The 27652-nt window shown below is 42.3% G+C and overlaps 2 protein-coding genes across 2 annotated transcripts; one reads left to right on the forward strand and one right to left on the reverse strand.

Moving 5' to 3' along the window:
• Window positions 1-13260: 13260 nt before the first annotated feature.
• On the reverse strand, window positions 13261-14205 carry LOC308672406 (olfactory receptor 8U3-like; the record flags this gene model as incomplete). Its single annotated transcript, XM_081335328.1, has 1 exon — window positions 13261-14205. The coding sequence occupies one exon, from the start codon at window positions 14203-14205 to the stop codon at window positions 13261-13263; it is 945 nt and encodes a 314-aa protein (XP_081191454.1).
• Window positions 14206-20064: 5859 nt separating this feature from the next.
• LOC308672482 (olfactory receptor 5T18-like) lies at window positions 20065-26400 on the forward strand (the record flags this gene model as incomplete). Its single annotated transcript, XM_081335450.1, has 3 exons — window positions 20065-21003; window positions 23293-23313; window positions 25465-26400. 3 exons carry the CDS (start codon window positions 20065-20067, stop codon window positions 26398-26400), a joined length of 1896 nt encoding a protein of 631 aa, XP_081191576.1.
• Window positions 26401-27652: the final 1252 nt, after the last annotated feature.

Consider the following 27652-nt stretch of genomic DNA (forward strand, 5'->3'; position numbering starts at 1 on the left):
TTATTTCCTTTCCCTAAGTATGGTACCGTATATACTTGAGTATAAGCCGACTCGAGTATAAGCCGAGACCCCCAATTTCACCCCCAAAAACTGGGAAAAGTTGTTGACTCGAGTATAAGCCGATCCGCCGTTCTGCATGCCTCGGAGGCTGGATCCGCGCTCTGCAAGCCTCTGGGATCCTGGGAGGCCTAATGCAAGCACCAGCCCGCCTGCCTCAGGTCTCCCCCACCCCCAGATACTGGGCTTCAGCACAGCTGGCTGTCTTGCCAAAGAGAAACATCTGGGAAGGAAAACCCTGTCTTACCTCTTTCCCAATTCTGCCTCTGCCCTTCCTCCTACCAAGGTGTTCTGGGACTAGTTCCCTAGCCTTTTGGAGCTTTTGGTGTTCGCCCATCAGCTGTCTACGGGGAGGCAACAAAGCTGCCTCTCTAGGCTTTGAGAAAAGGCCCCTTGCACAAAAGGCAGCTTCAGGACGAGCTTCCAAAAACCCTTTCCTTCCTTAACGTCCTCCCCACCTTCCCCCAGAAAGCCATATTTCTTTTTTTTTTATTGAAAATTTTTATTGAAGTTACAATATTATCCCCTCCCCAACCCACCCCAGAACCCCTCCCCCTCCCCCATATTTCTTCAATAACAAAAACATAAAAAGCTGGTTGGGATGTACTCGCTGATTTCCCCCCCCCTTTTTTTAGATGCTAAAACTAAACTCTCCCTCTGCCTTCCAACCAATATCCCTTTTTAAAATCTTACCTTGGCTCCAGATGGAAGAGTAGAGGAACTAAGCTAGTAAGGAGAGAATTTTTTTCTGCAACTTTTTACTCCTGAAGTAGTAGTAGTAGTAATAGTAGTAGTAGGAATAATAATAATAAATCCCTAAAAGTTGTGCCAGAAAATGGAGGACGCTGGGTCTTTGCAAGTTTTAGCTGTCTGTCAGACTGCCTGAAAAGGGCGGCCTTCAGGCAGCCAGGCGGACAGCTAAAGCTTGCAAAGACCCAGCGTCCTCCATTTTCTGGCATAACCTTCGGAGATTACTTTAAAAAAAAAAAAAACTTCAGAGGAAAAACAGCTGCAGAAACATTTTGTCTCCTTGCTGGCTTGGTTCATCTACTCTTCAGCCAGGAGGGAGTCCAAGGCCTAGAGAAGGAGAGCTTTGCAGCATCCCTATGGACAGCTGATGGGCAGACAGCTGAAAGAAGCAGGCAGGCAGGGCGCGGAGGAACGGAGACCTGCAGGTCTCGGACTGCGGTGGCTTGGGAGAGGTGCGCGCGATCCCGGAAGCACCAAAGCCTCGGCCGCGCACAAGTCCTCGGTAAGTTTTTTTGTTGACTGGAGTATAAGCCGAAGTGGAATTTTTCAGCCCAAAAAGTGGGCTGAAAAATTCGGCTTATACTCAAGTATATACGGTAGGTCTGATGCAATGTTCTCTACTATTCAAAAAAATCCCTTGAGGAGGAAAGAATAGAATATTTTTATACCAACTTCCTTCTGTAAGCATTCACCCACCCCTTTATTCCCTTACTTCATTTCTGCACCATTAGCTCCAACTGTCAGGGACAAGGAAATACATTATATGAAGAGGTTGATGTAGATGTTCATGGGAACATCCAGTTTCTCTAACATCCAGTTCTTCTCAGCAATTGGGCACATGTAGCCATAATGCAGTTTAGTTGGTTTGTACTTAATAAATTAAAAAAATCAACATTTATTTATTTAGCAAATTTATATAGTCCCACAACTTGGGGCAGTATACAACATTAAAAATCCAAGGTTAAAAACCCACAATTTATCCTCACTGCTGCCCTCACACCACATGGTGATGCCAACAAAAACAAGCTATTTCATTGGCTTTGAATGGGATCCCCAAGTCCAGTGATAAAACCATGGCTTCAAGGCCTTGTGAAAAAGCTTTATGACCTAGTGCAGGGGTCAGCAACCTGAAACAGTGAAAGAGCCACTTAGAACTGTTCCCTCACAAAAGGTAAAACTGGGAGCCGCAAAAAAATGTGTGCACATGGGCATACATGCGCGCATGCGCAGAACAGGGTTTGACTGAAGAGTGGAGCCAAGGAGAGATATGCATCTACCCTGCATATTTGAATTGATTGGTTGAACTTTTTTAGTCCCACTTTTTTTTTTTGGACTGCACATGGCAGAGGACTGGGAGCCGCAGGAGATGGCTGAAAGAGCCGCGGGTTGCAGACCTGTGACCTAGTGTAATAATTGAACTTAGTTAATATGTTGAAAGCTTATTATTTTAATAATGCAGTGATGAAAATTTGTATAAAGGATATTTGCCTTCTTAATAATATTATAATATCTTGATAGTATTTTATTTCTATTTTAGCCACCGTCTTATTGCTTCTCTTGCATTAAAAGTTGAAACACTACTTGGAATATGTCAGAGAGGAGATTCATATTTGATCCAAGCTCTCATGAGAAGCTAACATTATGGGACAATTTAACCCTGAAGATTGTTGGCAAATCATTTTTGTGGAGTTCACGGGAAGCAATGTATTACAGGTAGTCCTCAACTTATAACAGTTCATTTAATGACCGAAGTTACAACAGCACTGAAAAAAGTGACTTATGACCATTTTTCACACTTATGACTGCTACAGTATCCCAATGATCACATGATTTGCATTCAGATGCTTGACAACTGGTTCACATTTATGACGGTTGCAATGTCCTGGGGGCATGTGGTCATCTTTTGCGACCTTCTGATAAGTAGCAAAGTCATTGGGGAAGCCAGATTCACTTAACAACCGTGTTACTAATTTAACAACTGCAGCCATTCACTTAAAAATGTGACAAGAAAGATCATAAAATGGGGCAAAACTCACTTAGCAAATGTCTCACTTAGAAACATAAATTTTGAGCTCAATTGTGGGCATAAATCGAGGACTACCTATACTGTAATAAGTTGTAAATTTTGTTTCTTTAGATATTCATCTATTTCCTCTAGTCCCACCCTTTCTCTGCTCCTTCAGGGAGATCTAGTTTTCCATGAATCCTTATCAGAAGTTAAGATTGATTTTTCAACAGAAGATTCGTTTCCTGAGCTTGTCCTCAAAAGATGTACAGCAATGATTATGTTTCAATTTTTGTATACTGGAGATCACTAAATGGGAAGGGACTGTGATTTGTATGTTATGGACCTGTTTTGTGTTCGCTTAATAAGGTAGCCAATTGGATAGGGAAATGACATAAAAATCAAGTATGTGAATGACTTGTTAAATTATATTTTGAAAATTTGGAGTTGATGAAAGCATGAAGAACTTTGGATATATAGGCATAGGCAGCAGCTAAGAAGGTTATTTTACTCCAGTAGAAAGTCCACACTGTACCTGAGCTAAAATCTTGGATGGAAAACATGTCTACAAATTTTACATATTTTGACTTTATAGCAATATTATGAGCTGTCTGATCAATATGATTCCAAGACTTAACTTGGTATTATAGATATTATCAAATTGTTATTATTAAAGAATTCTATAATATTTAATGATTATTTGAAATTAATTCCCTTTAATGCTTCTTCAAGTTTATTTTGTTTCGCCTTTTACCTTAACATTATTACTAAGTTTGATTGTTGCTTTTTATCATTATACATTACTGAGCAATTTTACAAAAGAGTCAAAATGAAACTAATGACATTTAGTTATAAAAGCTTAAAAGGAACTTTGGATGTCTATTGGGCAAGTCAATGTATCTGGGTGATAATGATATACTTTTGTATGAAGATATTTATCTGCATATATTTCTTTATACTAATGAATGCAGAAGCCATTAGTGCCAAGTTTACAGCATTCATCCAAGCTCTTTAAACACATTTTACATAATTTCTTTTCTAAGTGTGGAGTATACACTAAGGACTATTTTGCTACAGGGGAAAAAAGTAAAGCTCACAGGGAATAATTAAGAAGTATGCCACAGAGTTTTCTATGTTGCAATTAAAAATAATGACTGTATAAACAAAAAAACCCCAATCCTTATTTTCTACCAGTGATATTATCTATACAAAATTATACTTTCATCTGTTTGCCTTCCCTGGAGTAAACGCATAGTTTCATGCTGTCATAAGCTTATCTTAATGAAGTCTCATAGGGTTGCCACAAGCAACTGAACAAGTTGCTAGTTAGAAACAGAGCTGTTGCCTGAACATCATCCTTCCTTATTAGCAAAGAAAGGCCATAACTATAACTATCCTGCCTACAGAAAATACTGCAAGTTCATTCCTAACATCCTTATCCAGTGCATCTAATTTGCCAGCTCTCTAATCTTATTCAGAGATGAAGTCTCCACAGATGATTAATACTCTGCCCAGGGATAGATGGAATAATCATTGGTTCAGCTTCTTTTTCAATTCACTAATTTACAAACATTTAACTGCAAATTTACCATTTCCACAGAATTGTCACATTTGTCCCATCTAGGTCCTATAATGACCCGGATATATTTTATTTATTTATTTATTTATTTATTTTATTATATTTGTATACCGCCCTTCTCCTGAAGGACTCAGGGCGGTGAACAGGGCATATATAAAAATACAAAATACAAAAATTAAAAAGAGAATTAAATATGAGCCCGCACTAAAAACAGTAGAAAAATGTAAAAAATCCCCAATAAAAAACCCCAACGCATCCCCCATCAGGCCAGGCCGGCTTGTTCAAATAGGTAGGTCTTCAAATCGCGTCGGAAGGAGCGAAGGTCAGGTGCCATCCGGAGCTCAACCGGCAGCTGATTCCATAAAGCCGGGGCGCCCACAGAGAAGGCCCTCCCCCTGGGGGCCACCAGCCGACATTCTCTGACCGGTGGCACCCTGAGGAGGCCCTCTCTGTGGGAACGCACAGGGCGGAGGGAAGTTGACGCCGGCAGCAGGTGATCCCCGAGGTACTCCGGACCCATGCCATGTAGGGCTTTAAAAACCATTACCAAAACCTTGAACCTCACCCGGAAGACAACTGGCAGCCAATGCAGCTCGCGGAGCAAAGGTGTAACATGGGAGTACCGGGAGACTCCCAAGACAACTCTCACGGCTGCATTCTGTACCAGCTGGAGCCTCCGAGTGGTCTTCAAGGGAAGCCCCATGTAGAGAGCATTGCAGTAGTCCAGATGAGAGGTCACGAGCGCATGAGTGACTGTACACAGGGCATCCCGGTCTAGATAGGGCCGCAACTGGCACACCAGGCGAACCTGGGCGAAAGCCCCCCTAGTCACAGCCACTATATGATCTTCCAAAGTAAGCCGCGAATCTAGGAGGACTCCCAAGTTGCGAGCCCTATCTACGGGGGGTAAAAACTCACCCCCATGGAAAGAAGTGGAATATTCTGAATATCCCGGGATGCTGGTATGCACAGCCACTCAGTCTTGTCGGGGTTGAGTTGAAGTCTGTTCCTCCCCATCCAGACCCGAACCACCTCCAGGCAACGGGACATCACGTCGAGGGCATCACTGGGGTGGTTTGGGGTCGAAATGAAAAGCTGGGTATCATCAGCATACAGATGATACCCAACTCCAAAACCACGAATGATCTCACCCAGCGGTTTCATATAGATGTTGAACAGGAGAGGCGAGAGGACCGACCCCTGAGGAACTCCACAAACGAGAGACCTCGGGGTCGACCTCTGCCCCCCTGCCAACACCGACTGCGAGCGTCCCAGGAGATAGGAGGAGAACCACTGAAAAACCGTGCCTCCCACTCCCAATCCCCTGAGACGCCGCAGCAGGATACCATGGTCGATGGTATCGAAAGCCGCTGAGAGGTCTAATAGGACTAGGACAGAGGAATGTCCCCTGTCCCAGGCCCTCCAGAGATCATTCACCAGAGCGACCAATGCCGTCTCTGTGCTGTACCCGGGCCTGAAACCCGATTGGCACGGGTCAAGATAATCAGTTTCCTCCAGGAACAGAGGAAGCTGATGCGCCACCACACTCTCAACAACCTTCGCAAGAAAGCGAAGGTTGGAGACTGGACGAAAGTTATTTAACACAGCTGGGTCCAAGGCAGGCTTCTTGAGGAGAGGTCTCACCACCGCCTCCTTCAAGACGGCAGGGAAATTACCCTCACTCAAAGAGGCAGATATGACCACCTGGAACCAGCCTCGTGTCCCCTCCCAAGCTGCATACACCAGCCAGGAAGGGCACGGGTCCAATAAACATGTGGTGGAGCTCAATCTCCCCATGATCCTGTCCACTTCCTCAGGGGTCACAGAATCAAACTCCTCCCAGATAACATCAACAAGACTGCCCGTGTCCTGATCATCAGACTCCGCCCAGCTGGAGTCCAGACCAGTCCAAATCCGAGCGATTTTATCCGACAGATATTGACCAAACTCCTCGGCCCAACCCTGCAAGGGTTCCTCCCTCACCTCCTGATTAAGGAGTGAGCGGGTCACCCTAAACAGGGCGGCCAGGCGGTTATCTGTGGACGCGATAAGGGCGGAGAAGTAATTAGACCTTGCCGCCCTTATCGCTGCGAGATAAGACGTAATGTGGGTTCTTAGTCACAATCGGTCGGATTCGGATCGGCTGGACCTCTAGCAACTCTCTAGGCCCCGTCTCCGATGCTTCATCTCCTGAAGCTCTGCGGAGAACCATGGAGCTCGCTGGGATCTGCACCGGGTCAGGGGCCGCAAGGGTACAACTCGGTCAAGTGCCTCCGTGGCTGCCCTTTCCCAGGCTTCCACTAAGGCATCTGCCGAGTTGTGAGCAACGGAAGCAGGTGGGGACCCCAGTGCTGCCTGGAACCTATCAGGGTCCATTAAGCGCCTGGGGCGGTACCATCTAGTTGGCTCCATACACCCACAGTAGGGGGTGTCAAAACGGAAGACCAGCCACAGGAGATGATGATCGGTCCATGACAGGGGTATATTAGTTGGGGAACCCCCACCAAGATCATCAAACCACCGTCCAGATAAGAAAACCAAGTCAAGGCTGTGGCCTCCCACATGAGTCGGTCCAAGAATTACTTGCGTCAGGTCCATGGCCGTCATGGAAGCCATGAACTCCCGAGCTAACTCAGATGATCCTCCTAGGGATGGTAGATTGAAGTCACCCAAAACTATAAGTTTGGGGAACTCAATCACCAACCCCGAGAGGATATTGAGTAGCTCAGGCAGGGCTGCTGCTGCACGACTAGGCGAAAGGTACACCAGCAGCAAGCCCAACTGCATCCCAGGACCACATCTCAAAAAGAGAGACTCACACCCGACTATCTGGGGAACGGTGGTCTCCCGCGGACACAAGGTCTCCCTAATAACTACCGCCACTCCCCTGCCCCTACCTTGAGCCCGAGGCCGGTGTAGCACCCGGAAACCTGGTGGTCAAAGATCAACCAAGGGAACACCACCCTCCGGGCCCAACCAAGTCTCCGTGATGCAAGCCAAGTCCGCATGCTCACCCTCAACTAAATCCCGAACAAGGGGAGCCTTATTAACAATGGACCTGGCATTCAGGTACACCAGCCGGAGCTCAGGTGGCTGCACATCCTCGCTCCCGGGACCTTGGGGAAGAAACAGAGGGTCGGAGCGCCTCACCGCTTGTAAGTAGCGGAGATGCCCTCCCCGATATCGATGTGGCCCTCTGATCATACACCTGCTACCATTCCCCAACGTCGTGGGAATCGGTAGTCCCACGACCCGCTCCCGAGCCCCGGAGGCAACCGAACCCCGCTCTCCCCCCACGCGACCAATCCTGGACCTGGCCTGAGCAATGGTTGATGGACCACCCCCCGTTGCCAAACAACCAGAACCCACTCCCACCCCCCTCCCTAACCCCACAAAAATTTTTACTAAAAAATTAACCAGGGGCCTCTTATTAGATTTATACTGGAGGCCCCTGCCCCTGCCCAGCCATCTCTCAGGGTCCCAATAATCGGGCCCTTCATCGAGGTTAGAGATGGTAAGAGAGGCGGGTCGCACCCAGGAGAGGGGGGCACCCCTGAGGGCGAACAAGTCCGTGCTGGTGTAACGAAAGTGCATGAGTGTCCGAAAGAGTCCAGGAGAGGCAGTCCCATAATTAATAGTTCAATAGGAGGATCGAAACAGAGGGTAAGTGGGTATCTGGACCAACACCCAGCTTCACTGCCACTCAAGCTGGGTGAACCCCCAGAACAGGCCACCCCCCATCCTCTCACGACGGGTCGCAACTCTGTTCCTGGGGGTGGTCCAGAATATGCACTCTGGGTAGGGCATACCCCATAGAGCTCTCACCTCTATGGGGCTGCAGATGTAAATCCAAGCCACTCTCCCACCGTGGCTTGTACCCAGGCCATCTGAGTCCTATGGGGAGAGGGAGGCAGGCAAGAGAGTTTATCATGCAGGCTGATATAGGTCCGGGGCAAAAGGCTGGATAGGCCATAGGAGGCAAACTCCTGCCTGACAGTGACTGGCCATTCCCGTTGCCACCACAGTTCCTTCGCCGCACCGCCATTCTAGGGGTTGTTCCCGGCCGCAACTCCATAGGCCCCCAGTCCACTGGTTGGGGCTGTCCAGAGCGCGGCCTCCCAAAGTGCGGCAGCTCTTTATCAGTTGTCCCCAAAGTTATTTAGAGCAAATCTATGCAGAAGAATGAATATCTATCTCCAATTAAATATTTTTGTTCTTGAAAATCAGAAAGAAAATCAGGTTTCCCACAGTTCCAATGCATGTTTTTCATAACTTGCTTTAAAAAAATGCTCTAATAGAATTATAAAATGGATGGCCTATAGTAGAGTTTAAATCTTTCCTCCGTATTTTTTGTATTCATGAATAGCAAGCTGATTCGAGCATTCACTACTTTAAACCACAGGAAACATGCTAGCTAAAAATATGCAATACAGTTGAGGAATGGCAAAAAGTACAGTAGATACAAACTTGGGGGTGGGGTGGGGTCACATTTTTTAGAATTCTTCAACTATCAAAAGTAGTTTTCTCTTAAAGACCCCACTTATAACAAGGTGTAATATCTGCTTTTCTAGAACTACTATTAAAGTGCATTTCTCCCAATATATAACTGAATGAACTTGGCCCATTTTTAACATGCTGATCTTAGTAACTTCTTTTCTAATAAAATTAATCTGGATAGTACCCAGCCTACAGTTTGTTTGCTAACCTTTTAAAAAGTAAAACTAGACATAGAAATGAGAGGTTATAATTGCATTCCTGCACACATGGAAGGAAGCCCAACTGAAAGACTCTCTTACTTCTAGCTAAGGGCATTTATATGTATACTGTAGCTGAATATGTGGTGGTTGAAGATAATCATAAAGTTTGAAGCCAAGGAATGATGATCTTGAGGAGCAGTGATACATTACATGTACAGATTGGGAAAGTAAGACACCAAATTAGGGGCATCAGTGTGTGGAAGAAAAGTCAAGATGGCAGCCATGATTGTCTGATCTAAATTCAGTCCCTTGATAACATATGTTGCAATGAAAATAAAATGAGTCAGATAGCTGTTCAACTCTCTACTGTGGATGCCCTTTTAGGTTATGGAACCAAATCTCTTCTTTTACAAGTTGACAAGGTCTGTTAGCTTTCCCCAGCATAACTGCTGGAGGAATTATAGAAGGTGGAGATAAAAGGATTGTGGAGGATTTGAGTTTTCTGGTCCTAGAATCTGAAGCCCCACCTGCTAGTTGTTTGATATGAAGCTTATGCTAATAATAGTCATGATTGCAACTTTATATTAATGAATGAATTTATTAAAACTAGGATATGCAGCAATACTTACTTTGGACTAAGAAATTAAAGATGGAAGAAAGTCAAAAGGATACTACTATAAAAGAACTACACCTAACATGTATTAATTTCATAATTAGTTGGTCCGTGAATAGGCACAGTTATTAGTTTTGTGAAAATATGGGTTGGGAGAATAGACCATGGAAAAACATGGAACAAAACACTGTGTTTACACTTTGTAAAAACAATCTTTTTATATTGTTGAAATGTAAGAGGGATAAGCACATGGAAAGTGCTTTGCCATCAATGTGAAACCATAAGAGTGAAAATAATCAGCCTTGTTTTTTAAATTTCTTCCCAATTCACCATCTTCAGGGATCTCTGTTTTTTTCTTTCTGGTTTTGAATGTCTTCCATTATTAATATTCTGTGTTGTAATTTTAACCCATAACTTTTGGTGCTAACAAAAGTTTAGCTCAGAGGAGAAGAATGCAGGAATCTAGAAGTTGCATCTCTCAATTCACATATTCCCGGATCTCCTAGATCAGGGATTTTCAACCTTTTCACTCATTGCACCACTTTTAGGATATGGCAACATCCGAGTACCAACAGATGCCTAGCAAGGTGTCAAAAACTTGATGACCAAAAAAAAAGGAAAAAAGTGATGAAGTACAGGTAGTCCTTGACTTACAACAGTTCACTTAGTAACTGTTCAAAATTACAATGGCAATGAAAAAAGTGCCCCCCAAGCCACAGCCGAGCAAGACACTTGCCTGCCTGGCTGGTGGCACTCTTCCTCCTCTCCAAGGTTTTAATTGTTCTGAGCATTTTTGTTGAGGATTGGCAGTGGGAGTGGGGTGGGGAGTGTTTGGTTTTTATTCCCCCCCATCTGCTGGGTGGATGCAGCAGGTTTTGGTCACTTCACATGACCCTGGGACACTGTGACCCTCATAAATATGAATCAGTTGCCAAGCATCTGAATGTAAATCACAAGACCCTGGAGATGCTGCAACATTCCAGCTGATTGGTGCTTCTTCTGGGCTCAGCAGAAGCACCAGGATCAGCACCAAGCTCCAGCTGGAGTCTGGCCCTGATCCTGGTGCTTCCACTGAGCCCCAACAGCCCCAAAAAGTGCTGATCCTGGCAATTTTGCTGAGCCCTGACAGCCCTGCTGAATAAAACACAGTATTCAATTTAGAACCTCACCCTGACTGAATGGTATGCAGGAGCTGCTGCAAATGAGAGTCTGCTGAGATCTTGTCTTTAAGATTTTTTAAAAATATTTAACTTACACCTATGATAATAAGTTTACAATATGGAGATAGAGTTTATAGAATGAAGCCAGATGATTGATAGGTATCTATCTATCTATCTATCTATCTATCTATCTATCTATCTATCTATCTATCTATCTATCTATCTATCTATCTATCTATCTATCTATCTATCTATCTATCTATCTATCTATCTAGATACAGGCAGAGAGAGATCAAGGCACCACTTTAATCTTAATAGAAGTCAATTTTTGCAACTACTTGGAGCTACAGAAACATTGCTAAAAGCATCATCAATACCAGACTGGAAATCTGTTTTCCCAGACCACACCTTTTAGATCAGGATTTGAACTACCTTGTCTGCTGATTTGTAAAACCTCTGTCTTGCCAGAGGAATGCTTCATTTGCTAATCCCCATGCAGGACATCTGTGCACTTACCCAACAATTCAGAGCTTCCACAACCTTCTTGGCATTAGTTGAAATAGAAAGACAAAACTGACTACCAACATATTGAAGAGAGCATTTTTCAATATAAAATTGTTACAAATAGAGAAGCTCCCGATTGCTTTATGTCTGGATGAATGATTTACCTGCTAATACAGTGACAGATGATCAGACCAAAACAAAGCTGATTCCAATTTCAATTTTATCACTAAAAATAGGTTGACATTGTTAAGAAACATGGCCACCTCAGTGCTTATACCTAGCTGTTAATCACTTATAAACATCTTCAAAGCATTTATTCCAATACCAAACTCTGGAGCATCCATCTTACTAGTATGAAAATGATCCATGTATTCCTCCTATATGGTTTTCATAAATTCCTCCTATATGATTATTATAAATTCATCTCTCACTTGACAGTTTGTCCATGATGTCTGTCCTATTCCTCAACCATGAAGATAGAAGCAAAGAGTGCATTCGGTTCCTCTGCTATTTTCTTAATCTCTTTTAGCACACCTTGAATACCTCCATCATAACCGTTTAGGGTATCTAGATATGAATAATTTACCTCTATAAATTATAAATATTTATAATTGAACTCTTTACTTTGCAAAATTCTTTTTTCTCCACCAGTTTTCATCAACCTTCTACAGGAAAACCACACCACCACTCTATTATATAAAATCATGCTAATTTAATGGTCAAATTGTGCGCTGTTGTTAGTGCCCAGGCAACTGTGAGGTATGATCACTTTCGCAATTTATTTTTATGGTAATGCAGAATACAAATAAATTTATGTGCTCATGTTGAAGCTTGGAATAGAGAGGCAAGAACTGACCAGTTTAATATCCTATCTAAGAACCTACATACAGAGCTAATTGTACAGGCTATTCAAGTCACCCTGGAAGCTTAATCCAAAGCGGTGTGATTACAGACAGGTGACTCTAATGAGAGAAATTGAGGCAGAAATATGGAGTGAAGAGGTCTTAAAACAGTAGGTAGCATGAGAAACATATCAAATAGAAGACAGCAGCTTTTGCCTTTGTAATATAATCATATACATATACACCTACTGCCAGCGTCAACACCCCTCCGTCCTGTGCGCTCCCACAGAGAGGGCCTCCTCAGGGTGCCACCGGTCAGAGAATGCCGGCTGGTGACCCCCAGGGGGAGAGCATTCTCGGTGGGTGCCCCAATCCTTTGGAACTGCTTGCCATCCGAAATCCGAATGGCCCCCGACCTTCGCACCTTCCGGCGTGACTTAAAAACCTATCTATTCCAGCAAGCCGGCCTGGCCTGATAGATTTGGGGTTTTATTTGTTTTATTATTGCTTTATTGTATACTTACTTTGCTCTGTCCACCACCCTGAGTCCTCCGGGAGAAGGGCGGTATATAAAACAAATAAATAAATAAAATAAATAAATAGAGGTAATTTTTTTTTGAAAGCTAAAACCCAGTTGGAAGACATTTATCATGTACCATATGGTTAGGTGTGGCTGTTTATATATTCCTAGCTGAGGAATGGGTAGAGACAGAATAGCATTCAAAGGAAAAGGATGAGGGAATTAATAAGATGGATCAACATGAACATCTCAGCTAGCATGTGTTTCCCTGGTATGCTCTCTTTGAAATTGTCTGTCTTCCTAGAATCAGAGCCTGGGCAATGGGCTGCTGCAAATCAACAACTAATGTTTATTTCATACTTAGAATGGAATGGATGAGGGCAGTGGTGGGATTCAAATATGTGGATGTTCTCTGTGTGGATGCCGCTTCTGGAAGTCCATTCTGGGCCTGGGCAACAAAAAATTAGCTACCGGTTCTGCCAAAGTGGTGTGAACTGGCCAGATCCCACTACTAATGGAGAGGTAACCATTCTTTAATGAAGAACCAGAATTCTCCCTCTTCTTCTCTTCAGGGCCTCTTTAACCTCCTTGTTTCTCAGGCTGTAGATCATAGGATTCAACATGGGAATCACAAGTGTGTAGAAAACTGAAGCTATTTTATCGGTACCTAGGGAGAGATTTGTGCTTGGCTGCAAATACATAAAGATCAAAGTTCCATAGAAGATGGTGACAGTTGTCAAGTGAGAAACACAGGTAGAGAAAGCTTTGTGTCGTCCTTGAGCAGAGCTGATTCTTAGGATGGCTGACAGAATAAACGCATAAGAGATAAGAACAATAAGAAGGGAGAATATCATATTAAAGCCAGCAAAAGCATAGATCAGTATTTGTTTGGTGCTGGTATCAGAACAGGAGAGGGCCAAGAGTGGGAGATCATCACAATAGAAATGGTTAATCACATTTGAAGAACAGAATGACAGTCGGAATGTAACTATGGTGTGGAGCAGGGCAACAGAAAAGCTATATATGTAAGGTGCAGCTACTAACTGGATGCAGACTCTCTGGGACATGATGGATTGATAAAGCAGTGGGTTACAGATGGCAACGTAGCGGTCATATGCCATCACTGCCAGCAAGAAGCACTCTGTGATCATGAAAGTCAAGAAACAGCCCAGCTGGGCTGCACAAGCATGGAATGAAATGGTTTTCTTAACTGCTAACAGGTTTGTCAGCATTTTGGGGGCAATAACAGAGGAATAGCAGAGATCAACAAATGCCAAGTGGGTGAGAAAGAAATACATAGGGGTATGTAGCTGTCTGTCAGTCTGAATCAAAATGATTATGCCCAGATTTCCCATTAGAGTGATGCTGTAATTCAAGAGGAAAATGGCGAAGAGGGGCATCTGCAGGTCAGGACGATCGGTGATTCCAAATAAAACAAATTCCTCCACTGTACTCACAGTTGAATTGCTATCTGCCATTTATGTTCAGTCCGTTCAGATGACTCGTACTCAGTGATGACAAATTCTTTTGGTTCTGCCTCATTCATTCTACTGATGTAGATATCCTAATATCATTTTATCTGCACCATCTGAAATGATTTTAGAGTGATACCATGAATATTTGTTCCCGTTATAAAAAAACGCATTATAGTTCATAAAGCACTTGGATCCCGCAGAAACACTGGGAAGACAGCTTATGTGTAATAAAACATCTCAGCCCTGTTTGAATAGCTGGAAAAGAAATAGCTGGAAAAAATAGTCATCAATCCATGATGAACATTGGCACTTTATCTTAGCAAGCAAGCATCAACACATACATGATAAGATGGACCAGGAAAGCTGAACCACACTTATATCAGATGTACTGAAAAATCCAGAATTGGGCTCAAGACTCAACTAGCTGCCTGATAAAAGTTTCACATACACATTGTAGAATCTTGATTGCTTCTCTCAAGTTGCTTGTTTCTGTACAGAAAAAAGGCACATATTTAGAAAAGTTATAAACCACATGCAAGAGTTCTCATAGTACTGATTTTTATTTCATCATGTGGCTTTTCAGAAGATCTTCTAAGAAAGCAAGGCCACACAAACAATTGATACCTATGAGATTTTCACCTTCAATTTGCACCTCAGCCACTTAACATCTCACTGAAATTTGCTTTGTCAGCAGAATTTGATATAGAACTTAGCTATATGTAATGAAGGCTGCTCAGGGTATTTCATCTTGATATTATGAACTGTCCTGGCTTGTGTTTTGAAAATGAAATACACATTGGGATGTAACTGATTTTGGATGATTTCTCCACATTTTGCATCATACCTTTTTTGAAATTTTGATGCAGCAAAGGAGATTTAGAAAATTGTATTTCAAGAAAAAGGGCATTGAGAAATGGATTTTTTTTCTGAGGAAAAATAAATATTCAGAAATGCATATTAAAACAGTTTCAGTACTATTTTTTTTAAAAAAATCCATTTCAATATATAGTGAACATTTTCTTGATTTTTTTTTAAAAAAAAGAAACCTGGAAAAAAATTTATTTCCCAGAAGGCAGGTCTTGGAGAATTTGTGAGCTATTCCAGTTTGAGACGGATGTCTAAAAAACCCCAAACCAATGAATTACTAGGTTATTCCCAGAGAAATGCACCTTATTTACTCTGAGATTCTCCCCAACTAAATGTGACTGCAAAGGACTAAGAGGCACTTTTTAGCTTGGTGTTTTTCCCAACCTACCTGTGTCTGCATATTCTATTCCATCTATTGTTTGCAGATGCTTGTCCTCATCAGGTATCTGCCTAGGTATGAATGCCTTTGCCTCTCTAATAATCTGCTTTCAGAGTTTTCTCAAGGTCTTCTGCTCCTCAGAGATTTTCCTTGTGAGACTTGACTCCTCTCGGAGAGGAGCTGAGCTTGTAAATAACAGATTTATAATTTATTTATTTATTTATTTATTTTATTACATTTATATACCGCCCTTTCCCGGAGGACTCAGGGCGGTTTACAGGGAATTAAAAAACCAAAAATACAAAAGTTAAAACCAGTTTAAAAAAAATTAAATTTATCCCTGTACAAATAAAACCCCAATTAAAATAAATTAATCCTCAGCCTGGGCCAGAGAGCTCGAAGAGCCAGGTCTTCAGGCCCCGGCGGAATGAACGGAGGTCGGGGGCAGTCCTCAGCTCCACTGGCAGCTGGTTCCAGAGGGCAGGCGCCCCCACTGAGAAGGCCCTATCCCTGGGTGTTACCCGCCGGCAATCTCTTACCGGTGGGACCCTGAGAAGACCCTCCCTGTGGGAGTGCACTGGACGAAGGGAACTTGATGCTGGCAGCAGGTGTTCCCTCAAATACCCTGGACCCAAGCCATGTAGGGCTTTATAGGTAATGACCAGCACCTTGAATTTCACCCGGAGGGCAACCGGAAGCCAATGCAGCTCGCGGAGTAGAGGTGTTACATGGGAGTATCGGGAGACCCCCATTACAACTCGCGCAGCCGCATTCTGCACCAGTTGAAGCCTCCGAGTGGTCCTCAAGGGCACTGATGGTGAGATGAAGAAAATATAAATTCAAAATGCACATTCTACATTCTCAAGTGTCAGCAAATTTCTGTAAGCAATTTCTCAACTATCCAAGTGATTATCTACCATATTATTCTAGGTTAATGGTACAAGTATTGATGCCTTAATGTCCCATGCAAAGCTGAGATGAAGACAAACAGAAAGCAAGGCAACTGAGCTTCATGAGCTACAACTGTTCTGTCATATTATAAATCTTTCAACAAATGCCAAGGAAGAGAGAGTGGTAGGGTAATGAAATAGGAACCGGCAAAGTCTTGAAACAATAAAAGAGAGAGTTTTTGCCATGCAAATTATTCCAGTGGTGCAAGGCTACTTACTCAGAGAGTGTTTCTCAACTTTGGCTACTTTACAATGTGTGGACTTCAACTCTCAGAATTCCCCAAGCTAACTGGTCTAAGACAGGGCTTTTCAACCAGTGGTATGGGTACCACCTGTGGTACATTGGCACCTGGTAGGTGGCACGTGACCATCCTAGAAAAGTGGTAGCGAGGGAGGGGAATGAGCTGAACCGGTGGCAGCACCGCACAAGCCTGAGCGAGAGACGGCTGGAGCTGCAGGGCTGTCACGGCTCAGTGAAATCACCAGGATCAGAGCCAGGCTCCAGCTGGAGTCAGCGCTGAACCTGGCACTTCGAAGCCCAGAAGAAGCGCCGATCAGCTGGAATGTTGCAGCATCTCCAGGGTCTTGTGATTTACATTCAGATGCTTGGCAACTGATTCATATTTATGACGGTCACAGTGTCCCAGGGTCATGTGAAGTGACCAACCACCCAGCAGACAGGGGGAATAAAAACCAAACACCCCCACCCCACCCCCTCTGCCAATCCTCAACAGAAATGCTCACAACAATGAAAACCTCGGAGAGGAGGAAGAGTGCTGCCGGGGGGGGGGCAGGCAGGTGTCTTGCTCAGCTGTGGTTTGGGGGGCACTTTTTCAGTGCCATTGTAACTTCAAACAGTCACTAAGCAAACTGTTGTAAGTTGAGGACTACCTGTACTTCATCAGTTTTTTCCCTTTTTTTTTGGTCATCAAGTTTTTGACACCTTGCTAGGCGACTGGTGGTACTCGGATGTTGCCATATCCTAAAAGTGGTACAATGGGTGGAAAGGTTGAAAAGCCCTGGTCTAAGATACTGAAAACTAATTACTATTTTACTATTGAAATTATGCTATGCTATCCTATATTAATAAAAAGGCCATAGTTCTGACTTTTCAACCAAAACTCCTTGTGTCAATCAAGACCAAGCAGGGCCTTTTAGAAGTAGTAGCTAGACAACTCCCCATCAGATATTTTATAATGGACAGAGACATGGCATTCTTGGTGGGAGATTGTTGCACAGTGCCAGTGCACATTGGGGCTGTACAACACAGAAGCATAGAATGATGCCATCATTTGGCAGCAGTAGTCGGGGAGAAGTTGTCCTGGAATACTAGGCAGTATTACGTGACCTCTTCAATATTGAATGTAAATGTCATAACTTGATAAGCAGTTTGAGATAAAATAAATAAGACCTCTTATTTTAAAATGAGGTGGATAACTCAAAATCACATTGCTTCATGCCCTTTAGATGCTTCAAAAGAGTTCAGTAAGGATTGGTTGCAATTGCCTTGCTGGGAGAGATGTAATTTCAGAGTCAAAACATAAACTCATGCTCAGATTTGTCCTATTAATAGCCACATTTTGGACTAACTCACAGAGTTGTTAATATAACTTGTAGACTGTATACTAAAAATGCATAGGTTCTTCACGTCTAAATCTTGTCTACATCAATGAAGACCTCAAGAACTGTAGAGTTTTTGAGAATGTAGACAAAGTAAAATTTATTATAAAGGTAAATGTAAAGGTTCCCCCACACATGCGTGCTAGTCATTTCCGACTCTAGGGACCGGTGCTCATCTCTGTTTCAAAGCCGAAGAGCCAGCGCTTGTCCGAGGATGTCTCCGTGGTCATGTGGCCAGCATGACTAGATGCCAAAGGCGCATGGAACGCTATTACCTTCCCACCGTAGTGGTTCCTATTTTTCTACTTGCATTTTTACGTGCTTTCAAACTGCTAGGTTGGCAGAAGCTGGGACAAGTAACAGGTGCTCACTCTGCTACGCGGCACTCGGGATTTGACCCGCCAAACTGCTGACCTTCTGATTGACAAGCTCAGTGTCCTAACCCACTGAGCCACCGTGTCCCTTAAAATTTATTATACAACACTAGAAAAGGAAAACAGCATTGAATTTGTAATATTGGTTTGTTGATTTTTTTTGTTTTTAACAAAGGAACAAAAAATATGACTTTCAAACAGCATCAACAATGTTTCAAAGTTGTCCTACTTTGTAATATATAAACCTTTAGGACAAAAGTGTCTCTAATTGGGTTCAACAGACAGAAAGGTGACATAAATTACTCACAGACCCCCTCTATTTTCATTATCCTGCTCTGCATCAACAAGCACAAAAACAAATGTCACAAGAGAATGAGAACCTTTAGGGAAATTTTAAATCAGAGTTTAAATAAATGGAGCCCTCATCCACTCACAATCTCTGCAATGCTACCACTATTTCATTCCCAGGTAAGCTGTATATTCTGAGAACAGCGTTAACAGAAAGATGTCTTGGAAATTTTGGCTAGAAGCTCTAGCTAATAGCAGTCCCACAAGATTACCTGTGTGGGTCCCTCAGAAGACAGAAATGGATGCATTGAAATTATAGTTATTTCTTCTCCCACTGGAAGGAATAGAAGAAATTCAGGGGGAAAAAATCCTATTACTGTAAGGATAAGTATTGGGAAAAGTAACTTCCTATTCTTTCTGGTAAGATTTAGGAAGTGTTGGTTCCTGTCAAAGAGTCAATATATTTGGAAAAACCATCATACCCAAAGTTCTGGTATTCTTTCAAAAATAGGGGGTAAGTACATATTTGTCTCCTTCTGTTTATTTACAGAGAATAGATCCTGCTCTATCATTGGCTAGCCTCAGAATAAATGAAGATAAAAGGTTTTTCCAACTATCAGCTGATTATTAACCATGGTGTCCATGTCCTGATAAACAGCATGTCTGAATTAACTTGCCAGAGCACCAAGACAATGTTATCAACCAATGGTAATTGTGTACTTAAACTGATCCCCCGCAAGTCACCTTCCAAATGGCAACTAAATGTGATAGAATGCTTTCAGGGACAAATGCGATGTGAGACTCAAGAAGGAGACAGAAAACCATGGTTTCCTAGCCATCTGCTTGGGGCATAGCTAAGTGTTACACATCAAGGATTATGACAATCTGTATTTATAGTGAGCAAGAAAAGGTAGAGAATGGAAGTAAATCATAGTAGAACAGTAAGGAAAACATATAGCATGTAGTATCTCATCCTGATGATATTTATGAGATCTCAAGCTGGATATTGTGCTCTAATTTAGTGTTATTAAAAGGAGCAATGTTTCTTCTTAATTTGGAAGAAGGGCATAGCCTTAGGGATTGAGTTAAACTGTCTCTTATACATTTTTCTTTGTCTTAACACATCTTTACACCACCACAGGTTTAAGGGATGGCACTGAATCCATGGCTAGAAGATATATAAACTTGCATTAGGTTACATTGAAATTTGAAGGAAAAAATTCATACACCCTACAGATTTCAAAGTTATGTAGTCTCATTTAAATAATGCACAGACTCTATGGGAAAAGCAGAAATTTTATCAGCCCCAGTGTTTTAGTTACCATACAAAACAAGTAGTAAATTCCAATCTTTGTCTAATTGCATTTTTTTCTCCCAACAATTAATGTACAAAGAAGAAATTTCTATGTGGAATCACACACGGGTCTCCAACTTTATTCTCCTGGGCATCACAGATCAAAAGCAGCTACAATTGCCTCTCTTTGTGTTGTTTCTACTGATATACATTATTACCCTGATGGGAAATCTAGGAATGATCTTGCTAATCAAGGCAGATTCTCGACTCCACATTCCCATGTATTTTTTTCTCAGTAATTTGGCATTTGTAGATGTCAACTATTCTTCAAGCATTACACCCAATATGTTGGTGTCTCTCTTAACAGAAAGGAAAAATATTGGATTCTTTGCATGCGCTACTCAAATGTTTGTGTTTGTTATATGTGGAAGCATTGAATGTCTTCTTCTGGCTGTGATGGCCTTTGATCGGTATGTGGCTATTTGTCACCCTCTGCGTTATTCAGTGATGATGTCAAGAAAAACCTGTGTCTGGTTGGCAGCTATTTCATATTTCCTTGGCATTTTCTATGCAATTTCACACACCACTCTCAGTTTTTCTTTATCCTTTTGTGGATCAAACATGATCAATCATTACTTCTGTGATATCCCCCCACTCTTAAAGCTTTCTTGCTCTGATACTCACACCAATGAGACCGTAATATTTGTACAAGTGAGTATAAACTGTGTAGGCACTACAGTAACTATCTTGTTCTCCTATGCCTCTATTTTAATCACCATTTTAAAGATCCGTTCTACACAGAGCAGACACAAGGCCTTTTCTACCTGTTCTTCTCATCTGATTGTTGTCAGCTTATTCTATGGGACGATCTTTTTTATGTATTTACGGCCCAGCTCCACATATTCCTTGGAACAAGGCAAAGTGGCATCTTTGTTCTACACAGTAGTAATTCCCATGCTGAATCCTCTCATCTACAGCCTGAGGAACAAAGAAGTGAAGGAGGCATTTTGGAGAATGTTTAGGAAGACAGTCTAATGGTGGAGAACAGTTGTGGAATATGGTCCCTATATATTCATATATAGTAATTTATATATGTATTCATATATAATACCTCTATGTATTCATGTATAGTACTTCCAAGTACAATTTTTTACTCAAGATTATTATAGTTGTATTTATTTATGATTGTTCCAAGGGGGGGGGGAATTATGTCACTCTATTTCAGAAACATAATACAGACTTTTGCACACCTAAAAGGCATGTATGATAACAAAATATTTGTGGATCATATTTTTCTCCATTAAAGGTTGTCTACAAAATCTTATTCATTTTCAAAGGTAAGACATCTATACATCACATGTTTCCAGCAAAGGCAGCCTGTTTTGTTCTAAGTTCAGCAAATAGCAATAACCCCAAATATATTAAATATCATAAATATTACTATTAGGTCCTTTTAAAGATGAGTGCCTGGATAAAGCCCTACAGCATTTTTGGCAGCATTTTCAGAAAGTGGCTTGACGTTGCCTCATCCCTAGGGTTGAGAGAAAGTGACCAGCCTCGAAGTAACTCAGATGGCTTCATGCCTAAAACAGACTAGGATTCATGCTCTCAGTTTCTAGCTTTGTGTCTTTAACCGTTATACCAAACTGTCCATATAATAGCAAATAGTCACAAAATGCTTTTGGATGTACTGTAATTGAAGATAATGTTGTTACTTATGGAGCCCTACATAGCAGAAGACCTGATCACTTGAGGGAGTGTCTATTTCCCATCAATCTTATAGGGTAGGTATCCTCTGGATTCCTTCAATTAAAAAGATCTGCAAATCAGAATCCCGTCTCTCTCTCTCTCTCTCTCTCTCTCTCTCTCTCTCTCTCTCTCTCTCTCTCTCTCTCTGTGTGTGTGTGTGCGTGTGTGTGTGTGTGTACAGTACCTGCCCACTAGAATAAGTGTTCCAGGTGGGTACCCTCTTATTGGTGTTTTGGAGGACATGGCTGTTTGCACAAGGCCTTGGGCTGAACAGTTCAAGCCTCTCTGGGGTAGTGTGGGTATGTTGTCCAGCTTTTGCCATCTTTGGTCTCTGTCTTATTGTTGTACTGCTTTCGTGCTATTTTTTCCTGTGATTGTACTTTGTGAACCACCCAGAGTTGCTAGGAGTCAAGTAGTATTTAATAAATAAAAAAATAAAAATGAATCAAATAAAACAGCATTTAGAAGCGTAAAAACAGCACAAAACATGGGATTAACACAGAAAATAGCAGACAGTAGAATAAATGGAGGCTCTATGGAACAAAGGTGACTGCATACCGTATTTTCCGGCGTATAAGACGACCCGGCGTATAAGACGACCCCCGACTTTTAAGAAGATTTTCAAGGTTTTTCATCTTATACACTGGAAAATACTTACATGCCCTGCCCTCCCTGTCCATCGCAGAGGAGGCGAAGGCCCGACTGGCCCCGCCAGCCCTCCCGCTGCTCCCGTGCTTCTGCCGGCCCCCGAGGCGCAGCGTTTCCCGGGCGGCAGGCAGCGCCAGAGGGCAGCCACCACCCCGCCACGGCCGGCGCCCCTCCTGCTTCCCCCCCAGGCCTTGAACTTCTCCCATTGGGCGCAGGGCGGGGCAGCTCCGCCCGCAGCCTCTTTTTTAGAACTCATGTGCCGCTTCCCTCTCACTGTTGGCCGAGGCCCGCTCAGCCCAGGCTCCTGGTCCCTCTTCCCAGCCGGCTTCCCACCCTGCCCCTCATGGAGCTGGACTGGGCGTGCAGCCTCTCGATGTGGCTGCTTTTCCTGGGCAGCCTGGCGGTGCAATTCCTGCGCTCGGACCTGTTGCTGAGCCGGCGGCTGCTGCTGTGCGTGGGGCTGCTGGTCATCCTGCAGGCACTGGGCCAGGCCGTCCTGCTGCTACCCCTCAATGCTGCACTCACGGCGGCTGCCTGCTGGCTCGTCTCGGCCAGCACCACCCGGCGGAAGCGCATCCCCGCGGGGGGGAGAGCGGTGCTGGTGACAGGTGAGTCCGGCGGGCGCGAGGCCCTCCCCTCGGGCCAAGAGCCGATGGGCAGCGCTGCCTTCACGTGGGGAGAGCCGCCCAACGCTCCTGCCCAGCCGTGTCCCGGAGCCGCGCCGGAGATAGCTCGGTTGCGCGGGGCGGCCCGGCTTTGCAAGAACGGGGACGCTCGACAGATTTGTTTTTTTTCCAGCATATAAGATGACCCGGCGTATAAGACGACCCCCCAACTTTTGATAAGATTTTCATGGGTTAAAAAGTCGTCTTATACGCCGGAAAATACGGTAAATGTAAATTTTATTTTATTTTCTTAAAGCATGGCATGGAAAGAAAGCTGGTAAGCTGAGTCTTGAAGTTAGTTTCCAAAATTCTTAATGTCCTTTTGGTGACAGCTGATGATGCCATGAATCAAATATGTGAACAACCAGTTCTCTGTGTGGATGCCGCTTCCAGAGCACCTGAAAGCAGGACAAGAAGCAACAGATGGAAACTAGTCAAGGAGAGAAGCAACCTAGAACTAAGGAGAAACTTCCTGACAGTTAGAACAATTAACCAGTGGAACAACCAGCCTCCAGAAGCTGTGAATGCTCCAACACTGGAAGTTTTTAAGAAGAGAGTGGACAGCCATTTGTCTGAAATGGTATAGGGTTTCCTGCCTGAGCAGGAGGTTGGACTAGACGACCTCCAAGGTCCCTTCAACTTCTTCTTCTTCTTCTTCTTCTTCTTCTTCTTCTTCTTCTTCTTCTTCTTCTTCTTCTTCTTCTTCTTCTTCTTCTTCTTCTTCTTCTTCTTCTTCTTCTTCTTCTTCTTCTTCTTCTTCTTCTTCTTCTTCTTCTTCTTCTTCTTATTCTTATTCTTATTATTATTATTATTATTATTATTATTATTATTATTATTATTATTATTATTATTATTATTATTATTATTATAGAAATCCATTCAGGGCCTGGGCAACAAAAAATTAGCTATCGGTTTTGCCGAAGTGGTGCGAACTGGCTGAATCCCACCACTGTTTTTGGGCTAATCCAACAATAATTTAGACTGCATGTTTACCAACAAAGTTTTATAGTTTTGATTTATCATAGGGAATCATTAAATATTGCTTGAATATACTATACTTATACAATTGCAGTTGGAGCAATATTCATTAATTATGACAACATGGTGCATGTTCACTGTTGAGTTTGTTTTGAACAAACAGCATAACATTGAATTAAATCTTTAGCATTCAGAAGGTCTTACTTCTGAAAGAAAGTACAAACTCAAGAAGTAGAGATATTATGAAGGAAAATTTTTATGCCACAATCTCAGAAGGCTTGTACTGTAAACAAGCTTTGGGTAAGCAGATGTTAGGAGTCATGCTGTCTTTCTTGATATTAAAGGAGTTTTGTCCCCTTTTGCTAAATGCATAGATTAATTAGAAGATCAGAATAAAGGCATATTCCACTGAATTTTTTAACAAAATTTAGCCAGAGAATTGGAGTGTCCACTTTTTACAAAGCAACATAGTTTACGTGATATGATTGTTGGTATGTTGATCCAAAAAATATAATTTGACCAAGCAGAAGTAATTAATATATATAGTTTGTGAAGAAACATGAGATCTCATTCACCTGGCATCTTATGTCTGTATCCCACCATATATGTTAACCAAATATGTTTTGCTCTGATGGTTCCGTTCCTTGTGATTAGTCTTCTGAGAAATGCACATCAAACATTTTCCCAAATGAAGGGGGCAAAAGTTAAAAGTGGACAATTCCACATGCAAACACTTCTACTTTCTCTATCTACACCCATATATGAATCCTCCTGAGCCACAATAAATCTCATTTATTCCCAGAGTAAGAAATTTCCCAATGCAGCAATTAAACTTGCAAAGAATCCTCTCTCTACTTTGGATGGATCTTCTGGGATGCTTTCTTCAAGGGTAATTGCCATGCAGTGGAGCATCACACAGGGATCACAGTTGGTAGATAGGGCAAGTATTTCCCTCTGCAGCTTCATCACTTGCATACTCATAAAGAACTCCTTGCTTTCATGCTGCAATTAGATTTGGTAAGCAAACAAACCTCTGATACCAAAAGAATCTCATTGCTATTTGAGGGCCACAGTTAGGATAAAATGCTGCACATCACTCAGGGAGACTCTATGGCCACATTGAACCTTAGGCTGCAGGTTTCTTGATCTGATCTAAATGTACACCTATGAGATGTGTCAAGATCTCCTTCCTGGTTTTAATTTCCCCAACGCATAACATCTAAGAACATTAAGGGTCCCAAAGAGGTAAAATTATAAATAAAGTATGTTTAGTGCACATGCAGTGTATCAATATCCTATTGATAGCTTAATTTTCTGTTTTACTTATGCAATGGTCTGAATTGAGTAAATATAGTACTACTAAAGAATAGGAGTATATATTTCTGCAGCTCAGATTGGTATATTAATAAATATGTTTATTTTTTTAATCCTCAACAGGAAATTCAGATAGATGGGGAAGTCTTTGTCCAATCACTCAAGAGTCACTCAATTTATTTTTCTGGGTATTACAAGTAAGCCTGAACTCAAACTCCCCTTATTCATTTTGTTTTTTATTGTGTATATCATTACTGTAGTAGCAAATTTGGGTATTATGTTTATAATCAAATTTGATGCCCGGCTTCACACCCCTATGTATTTCTTCCTTAGTAATCTGGCTTTTGCTGATACAAGTTATTCATCAGCTATTACTCCTAAAATGTTGGTGGATTTTTTAATGGAGAAGAAAATTATTGGAATATATGGCTGTGCAGTTCAAATGTTTTTTTGTGTTTTCTGCGGAAGCAGTGAATGTCTCCTGCTGGCTGTGATGGCCTTTGATCGGTATGTGGCCATCTGTAACCCACTGAATTATTCAGCTGTCATGTCAGGAAAATGGTGTTTCTGGCTAGTAGCTGTTTCTTATGTTCTAAGCATTTGTTATTCAGTTTTATATATTGTGTGTGTCTTTAGTCTACCCTTTTGTGGACCAAATGTGATCAATCATTTTTACTGTGATATTCCTCCACTGCTAAAACTTTCATGCTCTGATACTCGCATTAATCAGATAGTAATATTTGTACAAGTAAGTATAAATTGTATAAGTACTACAGTGGTTATTCTGATTTCTTATGCCTGTATTCTGTCTACCATTCTGAAGATCCACTCCACTACGAGCAAATCGAAAGCTTTTTCTACCTGTTCTTCTCACCTGATTGTTGTCAGCTTATTCTATGGGACAATCTTTTTTATGTATTTACGGCCCAGTTCTATATATGCACTAGAGGAAGACAAAGTGGCATCTTTGTTTTATACAGTGGTGATTCCCATGTTGAACCCTCTCATCTACAGTCTGAGGAACAAAGATATGAAGGAGGCATTTCAGAAAATTTTGGAAAAATTGCTGTAACTTGAAAGTACAATATAAGATTAGTAAAAGTGTAGATACTTATACATTATCCATGCAACTTTACTTGTCTGAAAGTGTTCTCTATGGGCTGAACACACAGCCAGGAGACTGAATGAATTCTGACCCAGGTCATAAGATCTAAATTAGACCTGGAAGGATAACTCTTCTTTCAAATTCTGCCTTTCCATAGATATAAATTTGTTCTCACAGGAAGCATTAAACTTGGATCTGCTGGTACTTGTAATAACATAATGCCACAAAAAGACATAATGTGATCCTGCCAATAAAGCATATCGAAATAGTGGGGTGCCCCAGGGCTCTGTTCTGGGCCCAGTGCTCTTCAACATCTTCATCAACGATTTGGATGAGGGGATAGATGGGGAACTCATCAAATTTGCAGATGACACTAAGCTGGCAGGAATAGCCAACACTCCACAAGACAGGAGGATCTGGACAGACTTGAACACTGGGCGCTATCTAACAAAATGAAATTCAATGGTGAAAAAATTAAGGCTCTACATTTAGGCAGGAAAAATCAAATGCACAGGTATAGTATAGGTGGTACCTTGCTCAATAGTAGTAATTGTGAGAGGGATCTTGGAGTCCTAGTCAGGGCTTTTTTTGTCACAGAACGCTCAGAACGGAGTTCCAGCACCTTTTTTGGATGGAACCTTGTAGGGTACGCAAGGCGGGTTGTATGACATGTGTGAGTTCTGGCACTTTTTTCTTTTACAAAAAAAGCACTGGTCCTAGTGGACAATCACTTAAATATGAGCCAGCAGTGTGCTACAGCTGCCAAAAAAAAAGCCAACACAGTGCTAGGCTGCATTAACAGAGGGATAGAGTCAAGATCACGTGAGGTACTAATACCACTTTACAATGCCTTGGTAAGGCCACACCTGGAATACTGCATCCAGTTTTGGTCACCAGGATGTAAAAAAGATGTTGAGACTCTAGAAAGAGTACAGGGAAGAGCAACAAAGATGATTAGGGGACTGAAGGCTAAAACATATAAGGAACGGTTGCTGGAATTGGGAATGTCTAGTTTAATGAAGAGAAGGACGAGGGGTGACACAATAGCAGTGTTCCAATATCTTAGCGGTTGCCACAAGGAAGAGGGAGTCAAGCTATTCTCCAAAGCATCTGAAGGCAAGACAATAAGCAACAGATGGAAACTAATCAAAGAGAGAAGCAACCTACAATTAAGGAGAAATTTTCTGACAGTTAGAACAATTAATCAGTGGAACAACCT

Source organism: Vipera berus (assembly GCF_964194415.1).
Source record: "Vipera berus genome assembly, chromosome: 1".
NCBI classification, from domain to species: Eukaryota; Metazoa; Chordata; class Lepidosauria; order Squamata; family Viperidae; genus Vipera; species Vipera berus.